Raw genomic sequence first — 23,497 nt, 5'->3', positions numbered from 1 at the left:
GTGCTCTAAGATTCTTCCTCCCCACGTCAGCAAGCAAGTGTTAAGCCCCCATCCCCACAGCCTGAAACTCATACCACCTGTAAGTTAATTGCACTCAGGGACTGAATCCAGGGCAGGCGGCTCACCTTTGCACCCCGTGTGTCGTGAGGGCACAGCCCCTGGGCCAGCCCCGGGGTCCTGGAGTGACCGGCATCTGTTTGTTCATAAAAGCAACTGGCAACAAGGCAGGGTGTGACTGTCTGAGATATTCATGCTTCATGACTGCTGTTTGGATTATTAAGATAAACTTGATCTTTCAGAACAGTTTTAGATTTGCCGAAAAGTTGCAAAGACAGTATAAAGAATTCCTGTAGTTCCCCTGTTGGTAACATCTTACATTAGCACTGTACATTTTTTATCATTAAAGAGCCAATATTGACACATAATTCATTAAAGTCCATAGCTTATTCAGATTTGCCGGGTTTTTCCCTAATGTCCTTCCTCTTCCAGTCGGGACCCCACATTATGTTAGTCATGGCGTCTCCTTAGGCAACCTTGACTGTGACCTCAGTCTTGCCCGGTTTCTAATGACCTTAACAGTTTTGAGGCATTCTGGTCAGGTAGGATGATCTCTCCTGGGAGGAGTCTGATGTCTTTCTCATGATTAGACTGGGGTTATGGGTTTTGGAGAGAAAGAAACAGAGGGAAAATGCCATTCTCATCCCATCCTATCAAGGACACACACTGTCAGCCTGACTTATGACTGTTGATATTGACCTTGACCCCCGGCTGGGGGAGCCATCGGCAGGTTTCTGCACCATGAAATTCCCCGTTTCCTTCTCCATTTTTGTCCTGTCCTCTTTGGAAGGACATTACTGCACACAGCCCTCACTTAGGGAGGGAGGAGCTCTATTCATGAATTATCTACATGAATTATTTGGAATTCTTCTGCATGGGGGATTTGTCTCTTCTCTTCCAGCTATTTACCTGTTCAGTTGTTCATTTATATGGGTATGAACTCATGGACATTTATTTTACACTTTGGGTTATGGACCAATACTATTTTATCATGTTGCTAAAATTGTTCCAGTTGGCTCCTGTGTCCCTTTGTCACACCCACACCCATGTGAGGTTATTTGTGTGTGTGTGACTTTCTTATTTCTGTCACTACAAAATACCCCAGGCTCATCTTACATGTTTCTTGCCCCAGTCCTAGAATCAGCAGTTTCTCTAAGGAGCCGTGGTTCTGGTGATTGGAGAATAGTATTAGAAACCAAAATCCAGGTATGAGACGTGTCAGTTGCAGAGACTTTGCCTCTCGGTCCTCTCAGCTGACAGAATGTTACCGAATACAAGTTTGTGTGCCTGTTGCACAGTGAGGCCAAACAAACTAAGCAGTCGGAGTTTGGAACAGAGAAGGGTTTATTGCAGGGACCTGCAAGGAGACAGGTGGCTCTTGCCCAAAACACCCCAGACTCCTCAAAGGGTTTCAGCAAAGCATTTTTAAAGGCCAGGTGAGGGAGGGGCGTGGTTGGTTGCTGCAAACTTCTGGGTGTCGGGATCCATTTTTACTTGCAGCTTTCCACGTAGGTCAGGTCACGATGTTCCTGTAAACCTCCAACAAGACAAATGCTATTCTCTGTTCTGCACCTTTTTATCTCTATATGAATGGACTCTTAAAGGTCAGAGCCCTGAAAATAGGCTCTCCTGTATATTTCAGGCTATAGGCAACATTCTTAAGGAAGCAAAAGCTATAGAATACAAAGGTTAAAGTAAAAGAAACAGATCTAATATGGGGTCAGATTTGTTCTTCCCTGTTGCAAGAGCATGGAAATATACATATGCATACCCTTACATGTATATATACAGACCTATAAACATTTCTGATTGTGAAAGGAAAACTCTTTGCTCTCAATACTTCACTTCTGGTCACCAGATGTGTGGGGTTTACCCCACACCAACCAATTCTCCAGCTGTCCTGACACCACTGGGTGTCCTATGATTAAGTCTGATTCTGACACTAACTGCCTGGGATTAGCATCAGATCCCACAGGTTAAGGACTCAGTCCCACAAGACTGCCCCTCACTTCCGATGCCAATGGCAAGGGTGGGTCCGTGGGTTACCTGCAACTTCTGCCCAACTGGCTACAAATTGGGGGTTCCCACGACCCCTCTTCGGGTTTAATAATTTGCCAGAAAGGCTCACAGAACTCAGGAAAACCTTTTAATTACTGGATTACCAGTGTATCATAAAAGGATACAACTCAGGAACAGCCGGATGGGAGAGATGCAGAGGGCAAGGTGTGGGGGAAAGGCACAGGACTTCTGTGCTGTCTTCCGCACCTCCCTGCCGGCACCTCCACGGGTGCACCAACCCGGAGCTCTCCACAACCTTCGGTGAGGGGTTTTTGGAGGCCTCATTACGAAGGCATGATTGACCAAATCACTGGTCATTGGTGATTTGACCTCCAGCCCCTCTCCCTTCCCTGGAGGTCATGGGATGGGGCTGAAAATCCCAAACCTCCTCTGGCAACCAGCCCCCATCCTTAGGGACTTTCCAGAAGTCATCGCTTTAACATCAACTCAGGTGTGATGGAAGGGGGCTTGTTATGAAATAACAAAAGTCACTCCTTTCACCTTTATGCTCTGGATTTGTTTCAGGAAGTGGGGACAGAAATCAAATATAACAGAAGATGATCCTGTCATTCTTATCACTTAGGAAATTACAGGTGTTTTAGGAGCTCTGTGCCAGGAACTGGGATGAAGACCAGATATCTATTATCTTGCAATATGTACCCCTTGGTATCTATATTAAGCTAAACATGAGTCCACAGTGATTCCCCAACTCTAATCCATGACCACGGGGGTCATCTTAGTTTCCGCACCCCTCGCCTCCACCCCAGCAGTGAGAAGCCAGGCTCTCACCGCCCACCATCTGTTTACTGATTTGTCGGTGCCAGGACACATGTGCAGTGGTATCAGGACTGTGGACCATACCCCCTGGGAAGCAACTCTGTGAACTAGAACTCAGATGACATGCCGTTTCCTTTGCCTCTAGTTTTACAGACTTCACTCGTCTCCAGGGTTACTCAGGGCAGCTCCCCTCCCTCCCATCCCTTTCAGTGAGGTTGCTTCTTATTTTTATAAAACAGATTGTTTTGCCACATTCTGCGTTGCATCCTGGAATCCTCTTACTTCCTAAAAACTTTAAAAATTTTGCATACATTAAGGTCCGTGCTTTGTGCTGTACCGTTTAGTGGAGTGTGACAAACGTGTAGTGTCCTGTATCCACAATTACAGTATCCAGAGAATAGTTTCACCTTCCCTAAAAATCCCTCGTGCTCATTAACCTATTCAACACACCCCCACCCCCGCTCCCTGCAAACTCATGGTAATTACTCATCCTTCCACTGTTGCTAAAGTTCTCTGTCTTTTCCAGAATGTCATGTAATTGGAATCAGTGTCTTAGTCTGTTCAGGCTGCTCTCACAAAATACCACAGACTGGGTGGCTTATAAACAACAGAAATTTATTTCTCACACTCTGGAGGCTGAAAGTCAGAGATCCAGGATCCAGTATGGTTGAGTGAAGGCTCTGCTTCAGGACACAGACTTCTTGTGTCCTACCATGGCCAAAGGGTGAGGAGTCTCTCTGGAGCCTCTTTTATGAGGCTGACCCCACTCATGAGGACTCCACCTCATAATTTAAGGACCTCCCAAAGGCCCCACCCACTAGTATCCTCACCTTTGGGGGTTAGGATGTCAACATATGAATTTGGGCAAGACAAACATTCAGACCATAGTACACAGTATGTATTTTTTCATGCTTCTTTCACTTAACAATATGCATTTAGGATTCATTCGTATGTTTTGTGGCTTGATTGTTCGTTTTCCTGCCAAATAATGTTCCATTGTGTAGATGTGTCACAGTTTCTGTTTATCCATTCACCTATTGATAGATATCTTGGTTGCTTTCAGTTTTTAGCAATTATGAATAAAGCTGGCTTAAACATTCATGTGCAGACATTTTCAAATCAGTTGGGTAGATTCCTAGGAGTGTGGTTGCTGGATCATATTGTAAGACTTTGTCTAGTTTTGTAAGAAACATCGAAACTGTCTTCCCAAGTGGCTGTACCATTTGGCATCCCCACCAGCAACACATGAGAGTTCCTGTTGGTCTGCAGCAATTTGCACTGTCCGTTTTTGGATCTTAACCATTGTTATAGGTGTGCCGTGGTATCTTATTATTGTTTCAATTTGCAATTCCGTAATGACCAGTAATGTCTAGCATTATTTCATATGCTTACTTGCCTTCCATGTATCTTCTTTGATGATAGGTTTGTTCAGATTTTTGCTCATTTTTGAAATCGGGTTTTTTGTTTTCTTATTGTCGAGTTTTAAATTTCTTCATACATTTCAGATACAAGTCCTTTATGAGACGTGTTTGACACATATTTTCTTATAGTCTGTGGCTTGTCTTTTTCCTTCTCTTAACAATATCGTCTTCAAGTCTCTGTTTTCCTATTTTCAATTTCATTGATTTATGCCCCAATTTTTATTGTTTCCTTTCTTCTGTTCACTTTAGGCTTAAATTGCTCTTGTTTCTCCAGTTTCCTACGGTGCAAGCTTAGATTATTGATACTTAGATCTTTCATCTTTTCTATTATATGCATTTAATGCTATAAATTCCCCATAAACACTGTTTTAGCTGCACATGACAAATTTTGACAAGCTGTATTTTCATTTTCATTTAGTTCAAAATATATTTTAATTTTAATTGAGACTTCTTTAAACCATATAATATTTAGAATTGTGTTCTTAAATATACAAATATTTGAGCATTTTCCAGCTGTTTTTCTGTTACTGATTTCTCATTTAATTCCACTATGATCCAAGATCATACTTTGATGATTTCTACACCTTTAAATGTGTCCATGTGTGTTCTTTAGCCCAGAATGTGGTCTGTCTCGGTGGATGTTCCATGTGAGCTTGAGAAGAACCTGGGTTCTACTGTTTTGGATGAAGTCGTCTGTAGATCAGTTAGGTCAAATAGACTGTTCGTGCTGTCCGGTTGAACTCTATCCTTACTGACTTTCTGCTGGCTTGGTTTGTCAGTTACTGAAAGAGGATGTTGAAGTCTTCAGCTATCATAGTTGGTTTGTGTATTTTTCCTCTCAATTCTATCAGGTTTTGCCTCCTTTATTCCGACCCTCTGTTGTTAGATGCAAACACACTAAAGACTGTGCTGTCTTCTTGGAGAATGACCTTTATATCATTAAGTAATGCTCCTCTTTTTCCCTGATAATCTTCCTTGTTCTGAAGTCTGTTTTGTCTGAAGCTAATTCTTGATCTTCCAGCTTTCTTTTGATTACCATAGCATGATATAACTTTCTCCGACCCGTTTCTTTTAATCTACCTGAGTCTCTATATTTAAAGTGGGTTTCTTGCAGACCACATATAGTTGACTCTGCTTTTGTATCCACTCTGACAGTCTCTGTCTTTTAATTGGGGTGTTTGGGTCATTCTCATTTAAATGTGGTTATTGATATAGTTGAATTGACACAGTTAGATACATATCTAACTAACATGATCCAATATCTACCATGTTTGTAACATTTTTCTATTATTTTCATTTAGTCTTTTTTTTTTCCCGTATCTTTTCCTGCCTTCTCTGGTTTTAATTGAGCATGATTCCATTTTATCTCCTCTTTTAGCATAAGAATTATACTTCTCTTACAGGTTTTTTCAGTGGTTGCTCTAGAGTTTCCAATATACATTTTATTTTTAAATTTTTTTGTTATTTTTTAAAATTGGCGTATAGTTGATTAGAGTTTCCAACATGCATTTTAAACTGATCCGTATTCACCTTCCAATAACATTATACTGATTCACACCTACTACAGGGGCCTTATAACAGTGTTGCCAATTTCTTCCTTTTCTCCCTTGTGACACTGCTATCAATCATTGCATTTATACATAAGCTATAATCACCCAACACATTGTTACTGTTATTTAAAGAGAGAGTTGTCCTTTTGATGAATTAAACATATGAAAAGTAAAAGAATTTATTTTGCTTTCTCTTATTTCTCCTTCAGTGCTCTTCCTTTCTTCATGTAAATCTGAGTTTCTGACCTATTTCATTTTCCTTCTCCCCAAAGAATTTCTTTTAACATTTTTTTCAGGTCGGGTCTGCTGGAGATAAATTCCCTCCATTTTTATTTCTTGGAGAAACAAACACCAAAAAAGCCTTTACTTCACGTTTTTTAAAAATAAATTTATTTATTTATTTTTGGCTGTGTTGGGTCTTCGTTGCTGCACGCGGGCTTTCTCTAGTTGCGGCGAGCAGGGGCCACTCTTCCTGCACTGTGCAGGCTTCTCATTGCGGTGGCTTCTCTTGTTGTGGAGAACGGGCTCTAGGCATGCAGGCTTCAGTAGTTGTAGTATGCGAGCTCAGTAGCTGTGGCTCGTGGGCTCTAGAGCGCAGGCTCAGTAGTTGTGGTGCATGGGCTTAGTTGCTCGGCGGCATGTGGGATCTTCCCGGACCAGGGCTTGAACCCGTGTCTCCTGCATTGGCAGGTGGATTCTTAACCACTGCGCCACCAGGGAAGTCTTCTCCTTCACTTTTGAAGGATAATTTTGCCAGATACAGAATTCTAGGTTGGTGGGATTTTTCTTTAGCCCCTTTAAATGGTCACTCCATCTCTTCCTACTTGCTTTCCTGACAAAAAGTCCACTGTAATTCTTACCTTTGTTGCTCTACAAGGCAGGTGTAATTTTTTTGTCTGGCTTCTTGCAAGATTTGTTCCTGGTTTTTGGTTTTCTGCAGGTTGAATATGATATATCTAAGTGCAGATTTGGGGGGACTTTTCCTGCTCTGTGTTCTCTCAGCTTTCTTGATTTGTGGTTTGAGGTCTGTCATTAAATTTGAAAGTTCTCAGTCATTATCACTTTAGATATTTCTTCTGTTCCATTCTCTCTTTCTTCTCCTTTTGGTGTGATGTATATATTATACCTTTCTAATTGTCCCACAGGTCTTGGATCTTCTGTTTTCTGTTTTTCTTTCTTCTTCTTTTTTTTTTTTTTGCATTTCAGTTTGGGACGTTGCTATTGATCTGTCTTCAAGCTCACTAATTCCTTCCTTGCTGTGTCCAGACTATTAATGAGCCCATCAAAAACATGCTTCATTTCTGTTAGTGTTTTTGATTTTTAGTATTTCCTTGGATTCCTTCTGAGTTTCCATCCTCTTCTTACATTACCCATCTGTTCTTGCTTGTTGTTCACTTTTCCCATCACAGCCCTTAGCATATGAATCATAGTTATTTTAAATATCCCATCTAATAATTCCAAAATCACTTCCATTTCTGAATCTGGTTCTGTTGTTTGCTCTGTCTCTTTAGACTTTTTTCTTGCTGTGTAATTTTCTGTTGAAAAACTAACATAGTGTATTGGGTAATAAGAGCTGAGGTCAGTAGGCTGTAAATGTGAGATTTTATGTTTACAGGGCTGGGATTTGGTTTCTGTTTGATGTTTGTTCTTGCTGGAGGTGCCAGAGGCTTCAGAGTCATCTGTTTCCCTTGGGCTTGGACTTCCCTAAGGACCGCTCCTTGTGTCTTGCAAGCTCTTTCAGCTAAAATCCACCGTAAGGGTACTGGAGCCATGTTAATATCGTGGGGAGGTTTATGGGGCTGGGGGAAAGCATTCTGTGATTTCAGGCTCCTATGGGCCGTGGCCCTGTGCTTTCATACATGTGTCTTAGCCTTTTAATCCCCCCCTTAGGTATAACAGGAAGGCCAGAGGGGCATGGGGTCAGGAAGTGCCCTTCCCATGCTCCCCTGTCAAATGCATGGCAGGAATTAGTTTGGATAGCTGGGAATTCAGAAAGTTTTTCAACAGTTGGTGATCTTGTAATTCACTCAACCTAAACATCCTTGTCTTACTGCAGAGGAGACTAGAGCTGTCTGAGCTTCTTGTTTAAAAAAACTAGTTAGTGCTTTGAAGGAGGGTTTGGCCCAGATTTTCTACTAGTCTCTCTCCACTAGTCTCTAAGGAGAAACCTGAGGGTTGAAACAACTTGGGAGACCTGTGCAGTATAATAAATATATGCATTTGTTCTTTGTTCACTGTGCCTGGCACTGAGTAAAACCTTTCCAGTCTCCTGAGTGATGAGTGACTTCTGTCTGCTAATGAGATGACTCTTGGCTGAGGTCCTCTAAACAGCTTCAGGATGGGGGCTGTCCCAGAAAGACCAAGCTATTATTAGAGGATTGGAACTTTCAGCCCCAGACCCCAGCCTCCTGGGACAGCAGAGGGGCTGGAGATTGAGTTCAGTCACCAATGGCCAGTGATTTAATCAATCATGCCTCCATTAAAAAAAACCTAAATAATGGGGTTGGTCAACACGTGGCAGTGTTGGGAGGGTGGCGCACCCACAGAGGGCATGGAAGCTCTGTGCCGCCCACCAAGGCCCTCCACACCTTGTCATGTGTTTCTTCCATTTCGCTGTTCTGAGCTGTATCCTTTATAATAAAGCAGGAGGCATTGTTTTCCTGGTTTTGTGAGCCATTCTAGCAAATTACTGAACCTCAGCAGGGGTTATGGGAACCCCTGATTTGGAGCCAGAAGTACAGGTGGCCCCAGGTCTCAGGACTAACTTCCGAGGTGGGGGCAGTGGTGTGGGGCTGAGCCCTGAACCCTGGAGCTCGCACGAACTCTGGTTCGTTAGTGTCAGAATTGACTGGAATTGTGGGACACCCAGTTGGCGTCTGAGAGTTGGAGAACTGGTTGCGGGTGTGGAAAACCCCCACACAACCTCCTCTTTCCATTCATGTGAAAGGAAAAGAAAGGAGGCTGCTGTTACTGTTTTCAGATATGTTCAGTGACCATGGGAGCAATGAGAAGCTCTCTTGTTACTGAATAAGGTCCAGCTGCTCACCACTCAAAAGTCAATACTCAAGAGGGGCAGGTGTTGGTAGAACGGAAAGTTGTCTTTAATCAGAATGCTGGCAATCTGGGGAGATGGTGGACTCAGTGTCCCCCAAAACCACCTCCGAAGATTCTGCTCGGCCATGCAAGTTTTAAAGGGAAAAAAGGAAGTAATCTCAGTTAATCGTAGACATGGGGGGGGGCGTCAGACCCATCACCCTCCCCACTGTGTGCAGTGATGCTATCCTGTTCACACAGTTTGTTCTGTTCACGTGATTACTGAAGGGGAAGCTAGGGAAGAGATCTGGTCATCGGTTAATTACTTATTCTTCATTTCTACGTCTTTGATCTACGGGAAGAACCGACAGGTTACCAAGATTTGAAAGGTGTGCTTGGGCCGGAGATGAGTAGAGCCTGGGGGTGCCTGGTTTAAGGCTGGTGACAAGACAAAGGGGCCTCCTGCAGAGAGCTCTTTCTTGCCCAAAGCTGCTTACACTCTAGCACCTTCCTGCAGGATTCTCCCTCAGTTTGAGGATGCAGCTCGAATGTAGAAGTGAGGAATAATTATTTTTCATAGCTTTAACAAAAAATAGAATAGGTATTTTAGGGGGCATATGGTTAAATTTTAGGTTTTAATTTTACCTGTGATTCTTAGCAAATTGGCTTCTCTTGGTATCAGTTTTGCAGAGGAAAGGGCTGTGTGACAGTAGATGTGTGGAGCGAGCATCCAGACACTGGTTTCCCCCTAATCTTTGCTGGTTTGCATCTCTCACACTGAGCCAACTGACAGGAAGGCATCATTACTCCAAGTGTGTGGAGAACTTGCCATCAATGTATGAACAGCTGTCTGGAAACTATGAAAATTTACACCTGAAATCAGGAGTTATGTGCTAACTGTGAGAGCCAGGTTTGGGTGGGCGATTGATAAACCCAGCGAGAGCCTGTTTTCAAAAGAAGGCAGCTGGGAGGTGAGTTCACATGGTTTTAAAATTACTTGCCCTCCCACGGTGAAAAAGCCACACCCACAGCAGCATCACAGGAGGACGCCTGGCCTGGTCCCCTTTATTCACCAGACATCAACCTCGGGTCTTTTCTGTGGATCAGGCTGGACTCCTCCTTCTCGCCATCCCATACCTGTCACAGGTGTGGCAGTTCTGGACTTTGCTGCTGTGACACCTGCTGCCTCCTTGAGTGGTTGCCCTCTAAAACAGGAAAGGAAATTTTGCATGAATCTGTAGCATCTCCCATTGCTTTATGGTCGAACCCCATGTTTTCTGCATTAAAAGAGAAACATTATTGGAATGATATAATATTGAATTTTCCTCTGGTATGTGTAATACACTTGAGTGTTTTAACAAGCCAGCAGTTATGATAATTTTAATGGGAGATTCGTGTTCCGTTTTGCATAAGTGATGAGTTTAAATTTGATTGAGTCTTTGAATGTAAACCCCAAGAGTGTACAGATCTAGTTCCTTAATGCTTTGAGGTCTGTCCCTGTCTATTTTTATTAAAATATTTCTTCATTTTAAATTATTCTGTTTACCCGGGTATTTTAAAAGGAAGAATCTTTTGTCTGTGGCTTGATAATTAACCTAATCTGATTACTGTGGTTTTTTATGAAACAATAGGGCAGAATATGTCAGCAAAGTTTTAGGCACATCAGACTTAGCATAGCATCTGTGGTCCCACAAATTTAATATTATTTATGGTAATAGCTGTATGTAGTTCTATGGATGTTACTCAGAATTAGTGCATTGCATCTGGTATTTGAGTTTGGCAATAATTGAGAGATACATTTGGGCATCAATTTAGTCCTATTATAGCATTGCTATTTTGTGTAATTATGAAACTGAAATGCTCAATTCTTTGTTTCCCCTTGAAAGCATCATTTGCAATCTTACTTTGGTTTTGTGTTAAGTAAAATGTTCTTAGTAATTTGGCAGAATTATACTTATGTATTTATTTGTTTTTTGTTCATATAAATATAAAAAATAACTAGCCTTAGTTCAGTTCTTCTCCATGATGGGCCTTGGTTATGTTGTTAATTTGCCTTCTGACTTCAATTTAAGAGCCCTCTTTTAAAAATGAAGGAACTGTGGTTCCCAAAACATAGGACATTCTAAAAACTTGGCTACATGACTAACTAGCAGAGCTGAGATCTGAACCTTCATTTTTCATGTTTTTTAAAAATGTTTAATTGTGGATAATTATGCACAGACACAGGCATAATTAATAATATGCACAAACATATGCATGGGTAAAGAATATAATATGCATTGAACCTTTGTGCACCCATCACTCGGCTACAACAACTCCTGGCCATTCTTCCCCACTATCCCCTACCGTTTCTCCCTTGGATTATTCAAGCAATCCTGAGCATCATATTATTTCATTCAAAACACTGAAGTATGTATGTATCTCTGAAAGAAAATTAAATAGCCGCAATGCCAATAACACACCCAATAAATACCAGTGATTTGTTTTATCATCAACTATGCAATGTTCCGATTTCTCTAACTGTATCTGTCTGTGTCCCTCTGTCTTTTTGTATTTGGATGTTATGTCACTTAAATCTCTCTCTCTTATCTTTTCTTGCTGGACCAGATGGGCTGTAGCACCCACATATCCCTTGATTATCTCTCAGGATGTACACTCCTAGAGAGATACAGTAAAATTACTTATTTTACGGTCTTTTTAAAACCATTCTCTGTAGTTAAGCTGCCAACCCAGTATACTGGTCTGTTTCATTTTGTTCTGATTTTAGAGATGTTTTGATTGAATTTCATTTTATGATTTACTGTTACAGAGTCAAATCTGTACAACAAAGGATTTTTGGAGGATTCTAGTTGTCATCCCTGTCCCGTTTATTCTGTTTCTATGTCTCCATGCCCCTGCCCCCCGCCACTGCCACCCTCACCCCCACCCCAGAGCAACCACTCGTAGGTTTTGGCTTTATGCTTTCGCTTTTTGTTGTTTTTTTAAATATTTATTTATTTATGTTATTTATTTGGTTGCACCGGGTCTTGGTTGCAGCAAGTGGGCTTCTTAGTTGCAGCAAGTGGGCTCCTTAGTTGCGGCTTCGCGGGCTCCTTTAGTTGTGGCTCGCCGGCTCCTTAATTGTGGCATGTGAACTCTTAGTTGCAGCATGCATGTGGGATCTAGTTTCCTGACCAGGGATTGAACTGGGCCCCCTGCATTGGGAGCTCAGAGTCTTAACCATTGCACCACCAGGGAAGTCCCTATGCTTTCATTTAAAAATGATAAGCGAGCATGTGCACTCTCCGCACACTGCCTGTATATGTGCGTGCTACACGCACTGTCCTACTGTCCTGGTCCTTGGTTTGTAACTTAAGGTATATCCTGGGGGTTGGTCTCTGTACAGAGATATTTCCTATCCTTCTTACAGCTGCATTGTCCTCTTTATACGGAGGGCTGTTACGCTTTTGTCTGTGATGCAAGTTACACCCTACTCCCTAATGTATCATTTGTCTTTTTTATTTACTTCTGGTGGGGTTTTGACATGTAAAGATTTTTATTTTATGTAGTTAAATGTATCAGTCTTTTCTCTGTTGCTTTGGAGTGTGAGTAATAGTGCAGTTTCTCAATTTGTAGGTCATAGAGGGAAGAACTCTTTGTTCTCTTCTAGTATTAAATGGGATCTCTCCCTCTCTCAAGTTTCTGACCTATTTGGAATTAATCCTGATATAATTTGTGCAAAACAGATGTATATTTTTCTTTTTCTATGTGGCTACCTGGTTATATCAATACCACTTATTAAAAAGTCCGTTTTTCCCCCAGTGATTTTTTTTAAACAATTCTTTTTATTTTTAAAAAAATTTTATTTATTTATTTTTGGCTGTGCTGGGTCTGCGTTGCTGCTCATGGGCTTTCTCTAGTTGGGGCGAACAGGGTCTACTCTTCTTGCGGTGTGCGGGCTTCTCATTGTGGTGGCTTCTCTTGTTGGGGAGCCTGGGCTCTAGGCACGCGGGCTTCAGTAGTTGTGGCACGTAGGCTTAGTAGTTGTGGCGCACAGGCTTAGTTGCTCCGCGGCATGTGGGATCTTCCCAGACCCAGGCTCAAACCTGTGTCCCCTGCACTGGCAGGCGGATTCTTAACCACTGAGCCACCAGGGAAGTCCTCCCCCAGTGATATTAAATGGCAACTTTATCATATACTAGATTTCCATAGACAAAGGGTCTATTTCTGGATATTTAGATTCTCTTCCATTGGTCTGTGAATCCATACACCATCACTGTGCTGTTTTGATAATAGAGGTTTTATAATACACTATAGTATCTGGTATGGTTAGCCTTCCTTGTTGTTCTGCTTTGCTAAGGTTTCATTAGCAATTCTGGCTTGGTTGTTCTGCTAAATGAACTGTATAATCAATTTGCCTGGCTTTAGGAAACAATGATGTGATTTTTAAATTGATATGATATTGAATTTGTAGATTAACTTTGAGAGAATCGACATCTATGTGATGTTGAATCTTCTTGTGCAGGAACATGGCATATCTTTCCACTTATTCAGACTTCCTTTTTCTTCCTGAGTGTTTCACAGTTTTGTTTATACAGGCTTTAGACATTTCTTTTCAAGTCTCCAGTGATAGTACTTATTTACCTATTTTGCTATTGTAAATGTGGTCTTCAGCTATGTGTTCCAACTGCTGTCTTTGGTGTGAATGAACATTATTGATTTTGTGTATTTATTTTACAAGCTGTTTTTTAAAACTAAGTTTTCTTCCTGTTTGTGTGTGTGTGTGTGTGTGTGCTTGTTTGGCACAAGGACTCGTGACTTTCCACATGTATAAGCACATGAGCTACAAATAAGGATAATTTAACCTCTTCTTTCTCAGTCTTTATGCCTTCAGTTTATTTCTCTTGTCTAAATAATGGGTGAATCCCTCGAACTCGGTGCTGAAGAGTCATGGACATGGAGGGTGCCCTTGTCTTGCTGCAGACTAGAGCAGAAAAGCCTCACGTTCTCCTGTGTTCATTAAGATGCTGGTTTTCGAGCTGAGGGTTATGTTGTAAATGTACATATATCTTCTATCATGTTGGGATAGACTCATCCTTTCCCTCAATTCCTATTTTATTGAGTGTTTTTCATATGAACAGATGCTGAATCGCATAGCTTTTCTGCATCCCTGAGATGCTCGTGTTATTTTTCTCCTCAGCTCTACGCATGTGATGGACTGTATTTCCTAATGTTAAATCGCGCTTGCATTTCCAGAATGAATTGCGTTTGGATTAGCCTCTGTCTTCCCGAATCTGCCAGCTTCCCTGATCTTACCTGCAGCTGGGCGAGCTCTTCGTCTGGCTCACAGCTTTACAGTGTTCAACAGATATGTTTATCGAAGGAACATTGAGTGGATTGTCTTCCTTTTACATTAATGATGACATTAAAAAATATTAAACCCATGCACATTTCTAATAAACTAAGCACAACAGAAAATGACAACAGCAAAAGCAATTAACAGAGTTGTATTGATACCACCCAGAAATGGTCAGTCTTTCCTATTCAGTGTCTATAAATTGAGAAATCCCTGGATGCATATGCTGGTAAAAGACAGAAGCTACTAGGGAATGACACTGTCTAGGTTTTAAACAGTTGTTTTTATTTGAAATTAACAGAAGCAGCACTGATGTGAGACCAAAGTTACTTCTAAACTTGAGGTTGGTTCTCCTTCCCAAGAAGACACGCTAGTTCCTAGAGTGAAGGGAGAACACTGCCAGTGCCCCCCAGACCCTGTTCGTTGTTTTATCACCTCTCTCTTTCTTCCTCCACACAGTTAAGGTGGCGATCTCACACTTTACCCCCGGTGTTACTGAGATTGTCACTCACATCTGCTCGGTTCCTCACTTTCCAAGTTGTTTATTAGCTGTGTGATGACGGTGCGGGTCTAATTCTCACCCTGTAATTGGCTTCCTCAGTTCTGACTCTTGTCTCCCCGTGTATCAGCTCCAGTCCTCCCGGTGTTGGATTGATGTTCTGATTAGGATCTGGGGTTCCGTATGGTGCTCTGGGAGCTTACGTTTCTTGGTGTCTGTTTTCTGGTCAGTTGTCAGGCTGTTTCGCAGTTTTTCTGGTCCTGTGTGTTTACCTGTGCTGTCGCGGGAGCGTATCTGTTGGAGGTGCACCTGGCAGCGCTCTGTCGCAATGCTCTGGCCTGTGCTCCTGGGCTCCTGCATGCTGACAAATTTGTGGCTCTCCACCAGCCTGGTTTCTACCCCCAGGAGAGGGTGGGGAGACCAAAACACCGAGGCCGCCGCTGCGAAGGCCCCGGGGTCTTATTTTCCTCCCAGAAACTCAAGCACTGTCCCCTTGGGCAAGCCGGGCAGGTCCCACCCCACAAGCACTGGCCCGGCCCTCCATCCTGGCCCTTCTTCCTTTGTGGAGCTCATACATGCACGATATGAGCCTCTATTCCAAAGGGATTTCCCTAGAGTGACTTGCAGGTGAGAATTCTCAGGACGCTGCCAGCTTACCTTCTGTCTCACGGCTACCTTGGAAGATGAGAGCAGGGCAGGAGTCAGGAGCCTTTGGGACCTCCTGTTTTGCCACTTATTTCTGTCCCCAAGGCCCCTCTCAGTTCAGAGAGAACGCTGTGCCTCTGTTTTCCTTTTTTGGTTGATCTCTTGAGCCGTCTGCCCTGTAGGTTTCACGAGGAGCTGGGGCTTGTGGGCCTGCATTCCACGGAGAAGACCTGGGAGGGAACCCGAGCGGGGTGGGGGGGGGCCTTGCACCTCGGTCACCCGCAGAGGCCAGGTGGACATCCACAGAGGACCACCTGTACCAGTCTATACAGAGGGCTCAATGGGTACCATTTTAAACTCTTCACGTTATCCTGTGTGATAGGCATTCCTATCAAACAGCTTTTATTGGTGAGTCAACTGAGGCACAGAGGTTTGGACCCAGAGAGTCCTGGTCTGGAGCCTGTGCTCTTTGTGTGATGCTACCTATGTGAGGAAGGGCGGGAGGGGACCTCGGGCCATGGCGGCAATTACCGTGACGGTGTTGACAGTCCCACAACATGTGAGCAGGCTTTGGGAGACAAGAGCTGAAGACATTCTTTAAAGAAATTACTCTGGGAACCAGGCTCGAATCCATGACTACTCTCCGAGTGCATTTTCTGCTCTTGTAACACTGTCAATCATTCTAGAAATCGCTTCCTACTCTGTGCCAGGAACTGCCCCAGGCGCTTTATGTTTGTGTCTTTCACCTTCCCACTGACCCCAGGAAAGCTCTGATCCCCATGTTATTGAAGAGGACACGGGGTCAGAGAGAAAGGAGGTGATCCCACTGGGTCAGCCAGTGGGCGAGGGGTGACAGCTGGGCCCCAGACCATGCTTTTTGAGTGACACTGACCTGCCTGAGGTAATGTCACTGAGCTTTTGAGGCTGAGACTTGAAGAGTTCTCTGCTTTGTCTGTGACCAGCCTTTACCAGGAGTGAGTTTAGAAAAAGTGTCAAAACAAGTCACCCCGTGTTTAAACAAGCATCAGAGGGTCCAAATTTTTGTTCGGGGTGGTGGTGGTAATTGTTGAGGTTACAGTGTATATAAAAGAAGTGATCTGTAGACAGGGATCTTGGGGAAAGAAACTTACATAATTTTCAACTGTTTGTCTCCCAGAAAAGTCACAGAAATATGTAAAAACATTATCACTCATTAGTTGACATTTAACCAAACGTGTTATTCTAAAATAGGATAAATAAAAACTCCTTAGTAGATGTCTTGGTCAGCTGGGGCGACCATGGCAAAACACCACAGACGGGGTGGCTTAACAACAGATGTGGATTGTCTCAAAGTTCTGGTCAGGTTCTGGCGAGAGCCCGCTTCCTGACTTGCTGCTTTCTGGCCGAGTCACCACATGGCCTGTCCTTGGGTGCCCGTGGAGAGGCCATACTCTCTTGCTCTTACCCTCTGTGTAAAGGCCACAAATCCTACCAGGTTAGGACCTCACCCTATGACTCATCTACCCTTAATTTACCTCCTGAAAGCCCTATCTTCAGATGCAGTCACATTGGGGGTTAGAACTTCAACGTAAGAATTTTGGGAGGACACAGTTCAGTCTATAGCAATAGGGAAGTTGTTTTCTCCCTGAATATGATTTCTTCCTTTTATGTTTTTTTGCTATATTTATATTTCACCCAAAGCTGGATTATAAACACCAGTGGGAAGAATCTGTGTCTAAATGTCTCATCTACAAACCACCCAGCTTATTAATATTAATTTTTCACTGTCAAGTGATATTTATGATAACGGTAATGGGAGTGATCAGTATGTTCAGATTATTTAAATATTCAAGTATTTTATTTGACTTGTTTTTATAAGTATTTTCTTTTTTAAAAAAATTTTATGTATTTATTTAAGTATTTATTTATTTATTTAGGCTGCACCAGGTCTTAGTTGTAGCATGCATGTGAGATTTAATTCCCCGACCAGGGATCGAACCTGGGCCCCCCTGCATTGGGAGCGTGGAGTCTTACCCACTGGACCACCAGGGAAGTCCCTTGACTTTTATTTTATTCAACTTTGAGTATTTTTATATGTTAGCTGAAAATCATATATTATTAATTTTTACAAGGTGGCTGTTCAAATTTTCATTCTGTCTGAGCAAGTAATCATCCTATATTTTTTGTATAGAAGAAAGTATAGGGTACCCTGTATGGCTTTAGGAGAGAGATACATTTGAAATTTAATGTTCTCATTTAGTTACAGAAAGCTAGAGAGAACTACTGCTTTAAACAGCTGGGTTCTTGGCAAATGAACTTAAAAATAAAAAAGAATATTTGCCAATTTCTTTTCTGTCGGTCTCAGGTCCTTTGATAGAACTTCCTCTTGGGAAAAAAATATCAAACAAGTATTAAAAATTGGCTTAGTGTGATCAGAAAGAAAAGTCTATCTTTTTAGAAGTGTGCTGAATTCTAAAAGTTAATTAAGAAGACATTGTCACATGGTCTTCTACACTGGTTATATTTAGCTTTTCCCTTGAAATAAGATACCTCTTTCTTCTCGGTAAATGTGACTATCTTGGTGTCTTAAGTCTTCCAGCCATACAGGATCACCATTTCCTTTAATATTCAAGTGAGCAAGCTCATGCCCTAAGCCCCTGTATTTGGAAAGCGCCACGTGCTCTGTCCCCAGCTTCCATCACCAAGGATTGCTGTAGTCCTGGAGATTTTCCGGGTCACCCCGACTCCAGTTTACTCCCTCCACTGAATGCTTACGCTCCCTGAGCACTGGGCCTCCCACGATTGGCCTGTACCCACCCCACTTGCCCCAGGCTGGGTACCACTTCCCGTCCCAAAGGATCACTGGCCCTGGTTGTGACAGCAGCCCACAGCGTACCCGCCACACTGCTTGGCAGTCCTGACACTTGTTCCTGGGCCCCGTGATCATCACATTGCAATGGTGAAGTCTTTGACCCCACTGCTAATCCTTGGAAACAAATGATCTGTTCTCCATTCTTGTAGTTTTTCCTCTTCCAGAAGGTCATCTACATGGACTCATGCAAAACGTACTCTCTTGAGACTGGTTTCATGAGTTTAGCATGATGCATTTGACTCAGCCATGCTGCTGTACCTATAAGTAATTGTGTTCCTTTTTATTGCTGGGTGCTATTCATTTGTATGGATGTAACACAGCTGCTTTATCTCTTAGCCCATTAAAATACTGCTTTATTTCCACTTTTGGTGATTATGAATAAAGCTCCTATAGACACTTGTGTGTATGTTTTTGTATGGATGTAAATTTTTATGTTTTTCAGTGAAATACCTTGGAGTAGGGTTGCTGGGTCAGATGTAAATGTAACTTTAACTTTGTAAGATGTTGCCAAACTGTTTATCTGAGTGACGTTTACATCCCACTAGCAGTTGTTCTGTATCCTCCCCAGCACTTGCTTAGTTTAGCTCAGTTTTGTTTGTTTTGCTGTCCTAATATGTTGGATGTGTAAATTTGTATGGAGAAGAAGACCCCAAATAGCCAAAGCGATCTTGAGAAAAAAAAGGAGCTGGAGGAATCAGGCTCCCTGACTTCAGACTATACTACAAAGCTACAGTAGTCAAGACAGTATGGAACTGGCACAAAAACAGAAACATAGATCAATGGAATAGGATGGAAAGCCCGGAGATAAACCCATGCACCTATGGTCAACTAATCTATGACAAAGGAGACAAGAATATACAATGGAGAAAAGAGAGTCTCATCATAAGTGGTGCTGGGAAAACTGGACAGCTACCTGTGAAAGAACGAAATTAGAACACTCCCTAACACCATACACAAAAATAAACTAAAAATGGACTAAAAGACCTAAATGTAAGACCGGACACTATAAAACTCTTAGAGGAAAACATAGGAAAAACACTCCTTGATGTAAATCACAGCAAGATCTTTTTTGATCCACCTTCTAGAGTAATGGAAATAAAAACAAACAAATGGTACCTAATGAACCTTAAAAGTTCTGCACAGCAAAAGAAACCATAAATAAGACGAAAAGGCAACCCTCAGAATGGGAGAAAATAATTGCAAACGAATCAATGGACAAAGGATTAATCTCCAAAATATGCAAACAGCTCATGCAGCTCAGTATTAAAAAAACAAATAACCCAATCAAAAAATGGACAGAAGACCTAAATAGACATTTCTCCAAAGAAGACATACAGATGGCCAAGAGGCACATGAAAAGATGCATAACATCACTAATCATCAGAGAAATGCAAATCAGAACTACAATGAGGGGGCTTCCCTGGTGGCGCAGTGGTTAAGAATCCGCCTGCCAATGCAGGGTACACGGGTTTGAGCCCTGGTTCGGGAAGATCCCACATGCCGTGGAGCAACTAAGCCCGTGCACCACAACTAATGAGCACACGTGCCACAACTACTGGAGCCCGCGTGCCTAGAGCCCGTGCTGTGCAACGAGAAGCCACTGCAGTGAGAAGCCTGCACACCACAATGAAGAGTGGCCTCCTCTCACCGCAACTAGAGAAAGCCCGCTCACCACATCGAAGACCCAATGTAGCCAAAAATAAGTAAATAAAATATATTTTTTAAAAAAAGAGAGGTAAATTCAGTTTCTTCTTTGCAAGTAAGTTAATACAAAAGGAACACATTTGCTGAGCTCTGTGGAAGTAATGGCAGCAGACTGCAAATGGTATGAGTTAATGGAATGACTCACATTGGCTATTAGAGTTGCACAATTTAAAAATGTATCTATTTATATAAAGTGCACGTCACAGATTATGAGGGATGATACCCTTGGGTTCTCTTTTCTTTCTCATTTCTTTCTCATTGAGTCCTAAGGCTGATATATTAAGACATTTAAGAGATTCACATGATTGCAATTCTTGATCAGGGATGCCCAAAATTAAACGGTAATCTCTTGAGAGAGCACGTTTCTCTGTTGGTAGCGTTCTCTTAGCCGTTTCTGCAAAAATTGTGGTGTGGGCCCAGGCAATTTCCATGAGCATGTGCTTTCAAAAGATAAACTCACCGGACCTAACTAAAATGTGCTTTCTGGGATGGCTTTGACGCAGCTGTCCGGCTGGAGTTTATTATGCACAGAGTATCAATGCTAAAATGGTGAAAAGATGGGGAAAGCCCTGCTTGCGAGGCAAGGCTGCCTTTACCATTCTTTCTAAACAGACTCAGGGGCTTTAGAGAAAGTTACTGGTAGGAAATGGTTGGGGGGGGCGGCTGGCGACGGCAAACTAGTCCTCAGGGTCTTTTATCCTTTTTATGCCCAGTTTTGTGGGGAAAGAAATGCTTTTACTTCCCTTCCACGCTCTTAGCCTTATTTTTCTCCCACGTTCTTCCTGGGAGTCTCCTCCACCTACAAACAGTCGCGATTTCAGAGCTCTCGATACTTTCTACGGATCTGGTCTGAGCTGTGCGGTCCTGAGCTGAGCCGCACACTCGCTCAGGACCTTTGCTTCCTGTTCTCTATCTTCAGGGTTTCGTAAGGACGACACTTAATTCTAATAAAACACACGGCTGGGACCCGCAGGGTTGCGCGCAGACGCCGCCACCGCGCAACCGCCAGCCGAACCAGACCGACCCCCAGACACGGCGCGGCCTCGATGACGTAGCGCGCAGCCCCCTGACGCAGCGCGCAGCCTCTGTGACGCAACCGCGCCCTCTCCGGCCCCGCCCAGGGCGGCCAGGAGGAGCTACGCGCAGACCCTCATCCCCTCAGCCGCTAGTTACGGGGTGTCCGCGTAGCGCGGGACCCGCCGCCGCGACATGTCGCAAAAGCCGAAGAGCCGGGGCCGCGCCGGCACCCAGGCCGAGCAGGGCAGCGGCGGCGAGGAGGCCCCGAGCACGTCCCGCGGGCCGGGCGGCGCCGCGTCGCAGGGCGGCCGGCGGGCCGAGGCTCCCCCCGCGCCGGGGCCGCGGTCGCAGAAGCAGCTGGAGCTGAAGGTGGCGGAGCTGGTGCAGTTCCTGCTGATCAAGGACCAGAGGAAGATCCCGATCCGTCGTACCGACATCCTGCGGCACGTGGTCGGGGACTACAAGGACGTGCTCCCGGAGCTGCTGCGGCGGGCGGCCGAGCGCCTGGAGTACGTGTTTGGGTACCGGCTGGTGGAGCTGGAGCCCCGGAGTAACACCTACATCCTGGTCAACACACTGGAGCCGGTGGAGGAGGACGCGGAGATGCGCGGCGACCAGGGCACTCCCACCACCGGGCTGCTTATGATCGTGCTGGGGCTTATCTTCATGAAGGGCAACAGCATCAAGGAGACCGAGGTCTGGGACTTCCTGCGGCGCCTCGGGGTGCACCCCACCAAGAAGCACCTCATCTTCGGGGACCCGAAGAAGCTCATCACCGAGGACTTCGTGCGGCAGCGGTACTTGGAGTACCGGCGCATCCCGCACACGGACCCCGTGGACTACGAGCTCCAGTGGGGCCCGCGCACCAACCTGGAGACCAGCAAGATGAAGGTGCTCAAGTTCGTGGCCAAAGTCCACAATCAGGATCCCAAGGACTGGCCGGCGCAGTACTGTGAGGCTTTGGCGGAGGAGGAGGCCAGGGCCAGACCCCAGACCCCAGCCCCTTCCTCTTGAAACCTGAGACAGACTCGGAGAGACCCTGGGGAAGGGCTGGGGGTGGGAGGGAGCATCTTGCTGTAACCCTTAAATGTGTGTAATAGTTTTAGGATGTGTTTGCAATCTTTTCTTCTTGTGATATTATAAGTCACTTTGGTTCCGAATTTTCATTTATAAAAATATTAGGGGATGATTTGTTTTGGTTTGTCTTACTGTCTGTATTTTTTTTGTTGGTATAAAAATCTTGCTAGCTTTATAAAGCGAATTGGAAAGTTTTGTACCATGTTATGGAAATAGACATTTAAAAGAAAGAACACGTCAGTAAGTTGCTTTCATACCAGGGAAATAAAACGAAGTGGCTCTTGTCTGGCCTCTGGACTACTCAACTCTGTAAGGAAAAATAAAAGTCTATAAATTGAAAACTAAAATGTAACTGCCTATATCTCTATTTATCTTAGCATAGCCATTTTAAAAACATATTTCCCATGTGTGTAAGTGTTATGAGTCATTCTAAGCAATGTATGCATTGTATTTTTTCCAGATAAGTTTTTGTGTGGCTGACCATTTAGTTCCTTTTTTTTCTGGGTTTTTTTTTTTGTGTTTTGTTTTTTTTTGGTTTTTTTACTATAGTTATAATAAACACTGTATTTTTGAAGCAAGTAAGCATTGTGCACTTATTTTAACCGTAAGTCATGAGAAGATTTCATTACTGAAAAACAGCATCTTAAAAAAAGAAAATTTTTACCACGTATCATTCAGGTAAATAGTGTTTTGTGGAAGTTGCTCTATTTTTATGTGTGTGTGCATATTGGATCATGATGTAAAATATATTTCTGTGGGTCACAGAAAAGTGTTAATGATTAACCATACCTACTTGAGAATCAGACTACGTGGGATCAGAGCCTCCCTCTGCATAACTGGCTGTAGGAATTTAAGCAGGTTAGGTTGTATACAGACCTTTCCTCACCTGTAAAATGGGTTGATGATGCATGTTGTCGTGTGTGGTAGTGTGATAATCAGATAGGGAAGTATACCTAGAGATCTTGGCACAGTCTGGGGCTGTGGGGGATTTTACTTGTTACTTTGTTCCTTAAAATTTGTTTATTCTTGGTCTGGAGCAGTTAAAAAAATTTTTTAAAGGTTTTCTTTCATTATCTTGTTCTAAATCATTCCTCGAATTGGAATTACTGGTTCAAAAATATGACTATTCTAGTCTGACTCTGTTGTATGGTTTTATGGAAAAACATAACTCATGGTTTATGGTGAGTAGAGCCCATGTAAACAGTAAGAGCAGAAAGTAAGATCTACCCCAGGTTGGAGAGGTCTCTGTAGTGTAGTGAATAGCATACGGGGTTTCGAGGTTGTCTGATAGACTGAATTCAAATTACGGCTCATGCTATGGCAACATGGTGATTTGGCATAGGTTTTAAGCTCCCTTAATCTCAATTTCTTTATGTGTAAAATGGGAACAACAATAATTATATCATAGTTAGTTGTATGGATTAAATGAGCCTGAAGAAAAGCTGGTATAGTGGTCTTTCATTGTATTTCTCC

The 23,497-nt window shown here is 43.3% G+C and overlaps 2 protein-coding genes across 2 annotated transcripts in view; both read left to right on the top strand.

Annotated features, from left to right (window-relative positions):
- The window catches only part of ENTREP2 (endosomal transmembrane epsin interactor 2), a gene marked incomplete at both ends in the record, with an annotated part of 360,480 nt that overhangs the window by 237,887 nt on the left and 99,096 nt on the right, over positions 1-23,497 (top strand). The window lies entirely within an intron of this gene.
- On the top strand, positions 21,080-22,694 carry NSMCE3 (NSE3 homolog, SMC5-SMC6 complex component). The gene has a single exon (XM_082648837.1). The coding sequence runs from the start codon at positions 21,140-21,142 to the stop codon at positions 21,959-21,961; it is 822 nt and encodes a 273-aa protein (XP_082504963.1). The 5' UTR covers positions 21,080-21,139; the 3' UTR covers positions 21,962-22,694.

Source organism: Grampus griseus (genome assembly GCF_964374135.1).
Source record: "Grampus griseus genome assembly, chromosome: 2".
NCBI lineage: Eukaryota > Metazoa > Chordata > Mammalia > Artiodactyla > Delphinidae > Grampus > Grampus griseus.
This window is presented reverse-complemented; position numbering and strand designations above follow the sequence as displayed.

Excerpts from the sequence above, each read along its gene's own strand:
- NSMCE3 (XM_082648837.1), top strand. The coding sequence starts at position 21,140 with ATGTCGCAAAAGCCGAAGAGCCGGGGCCGCGCCGGCACCCAGGCCGAG.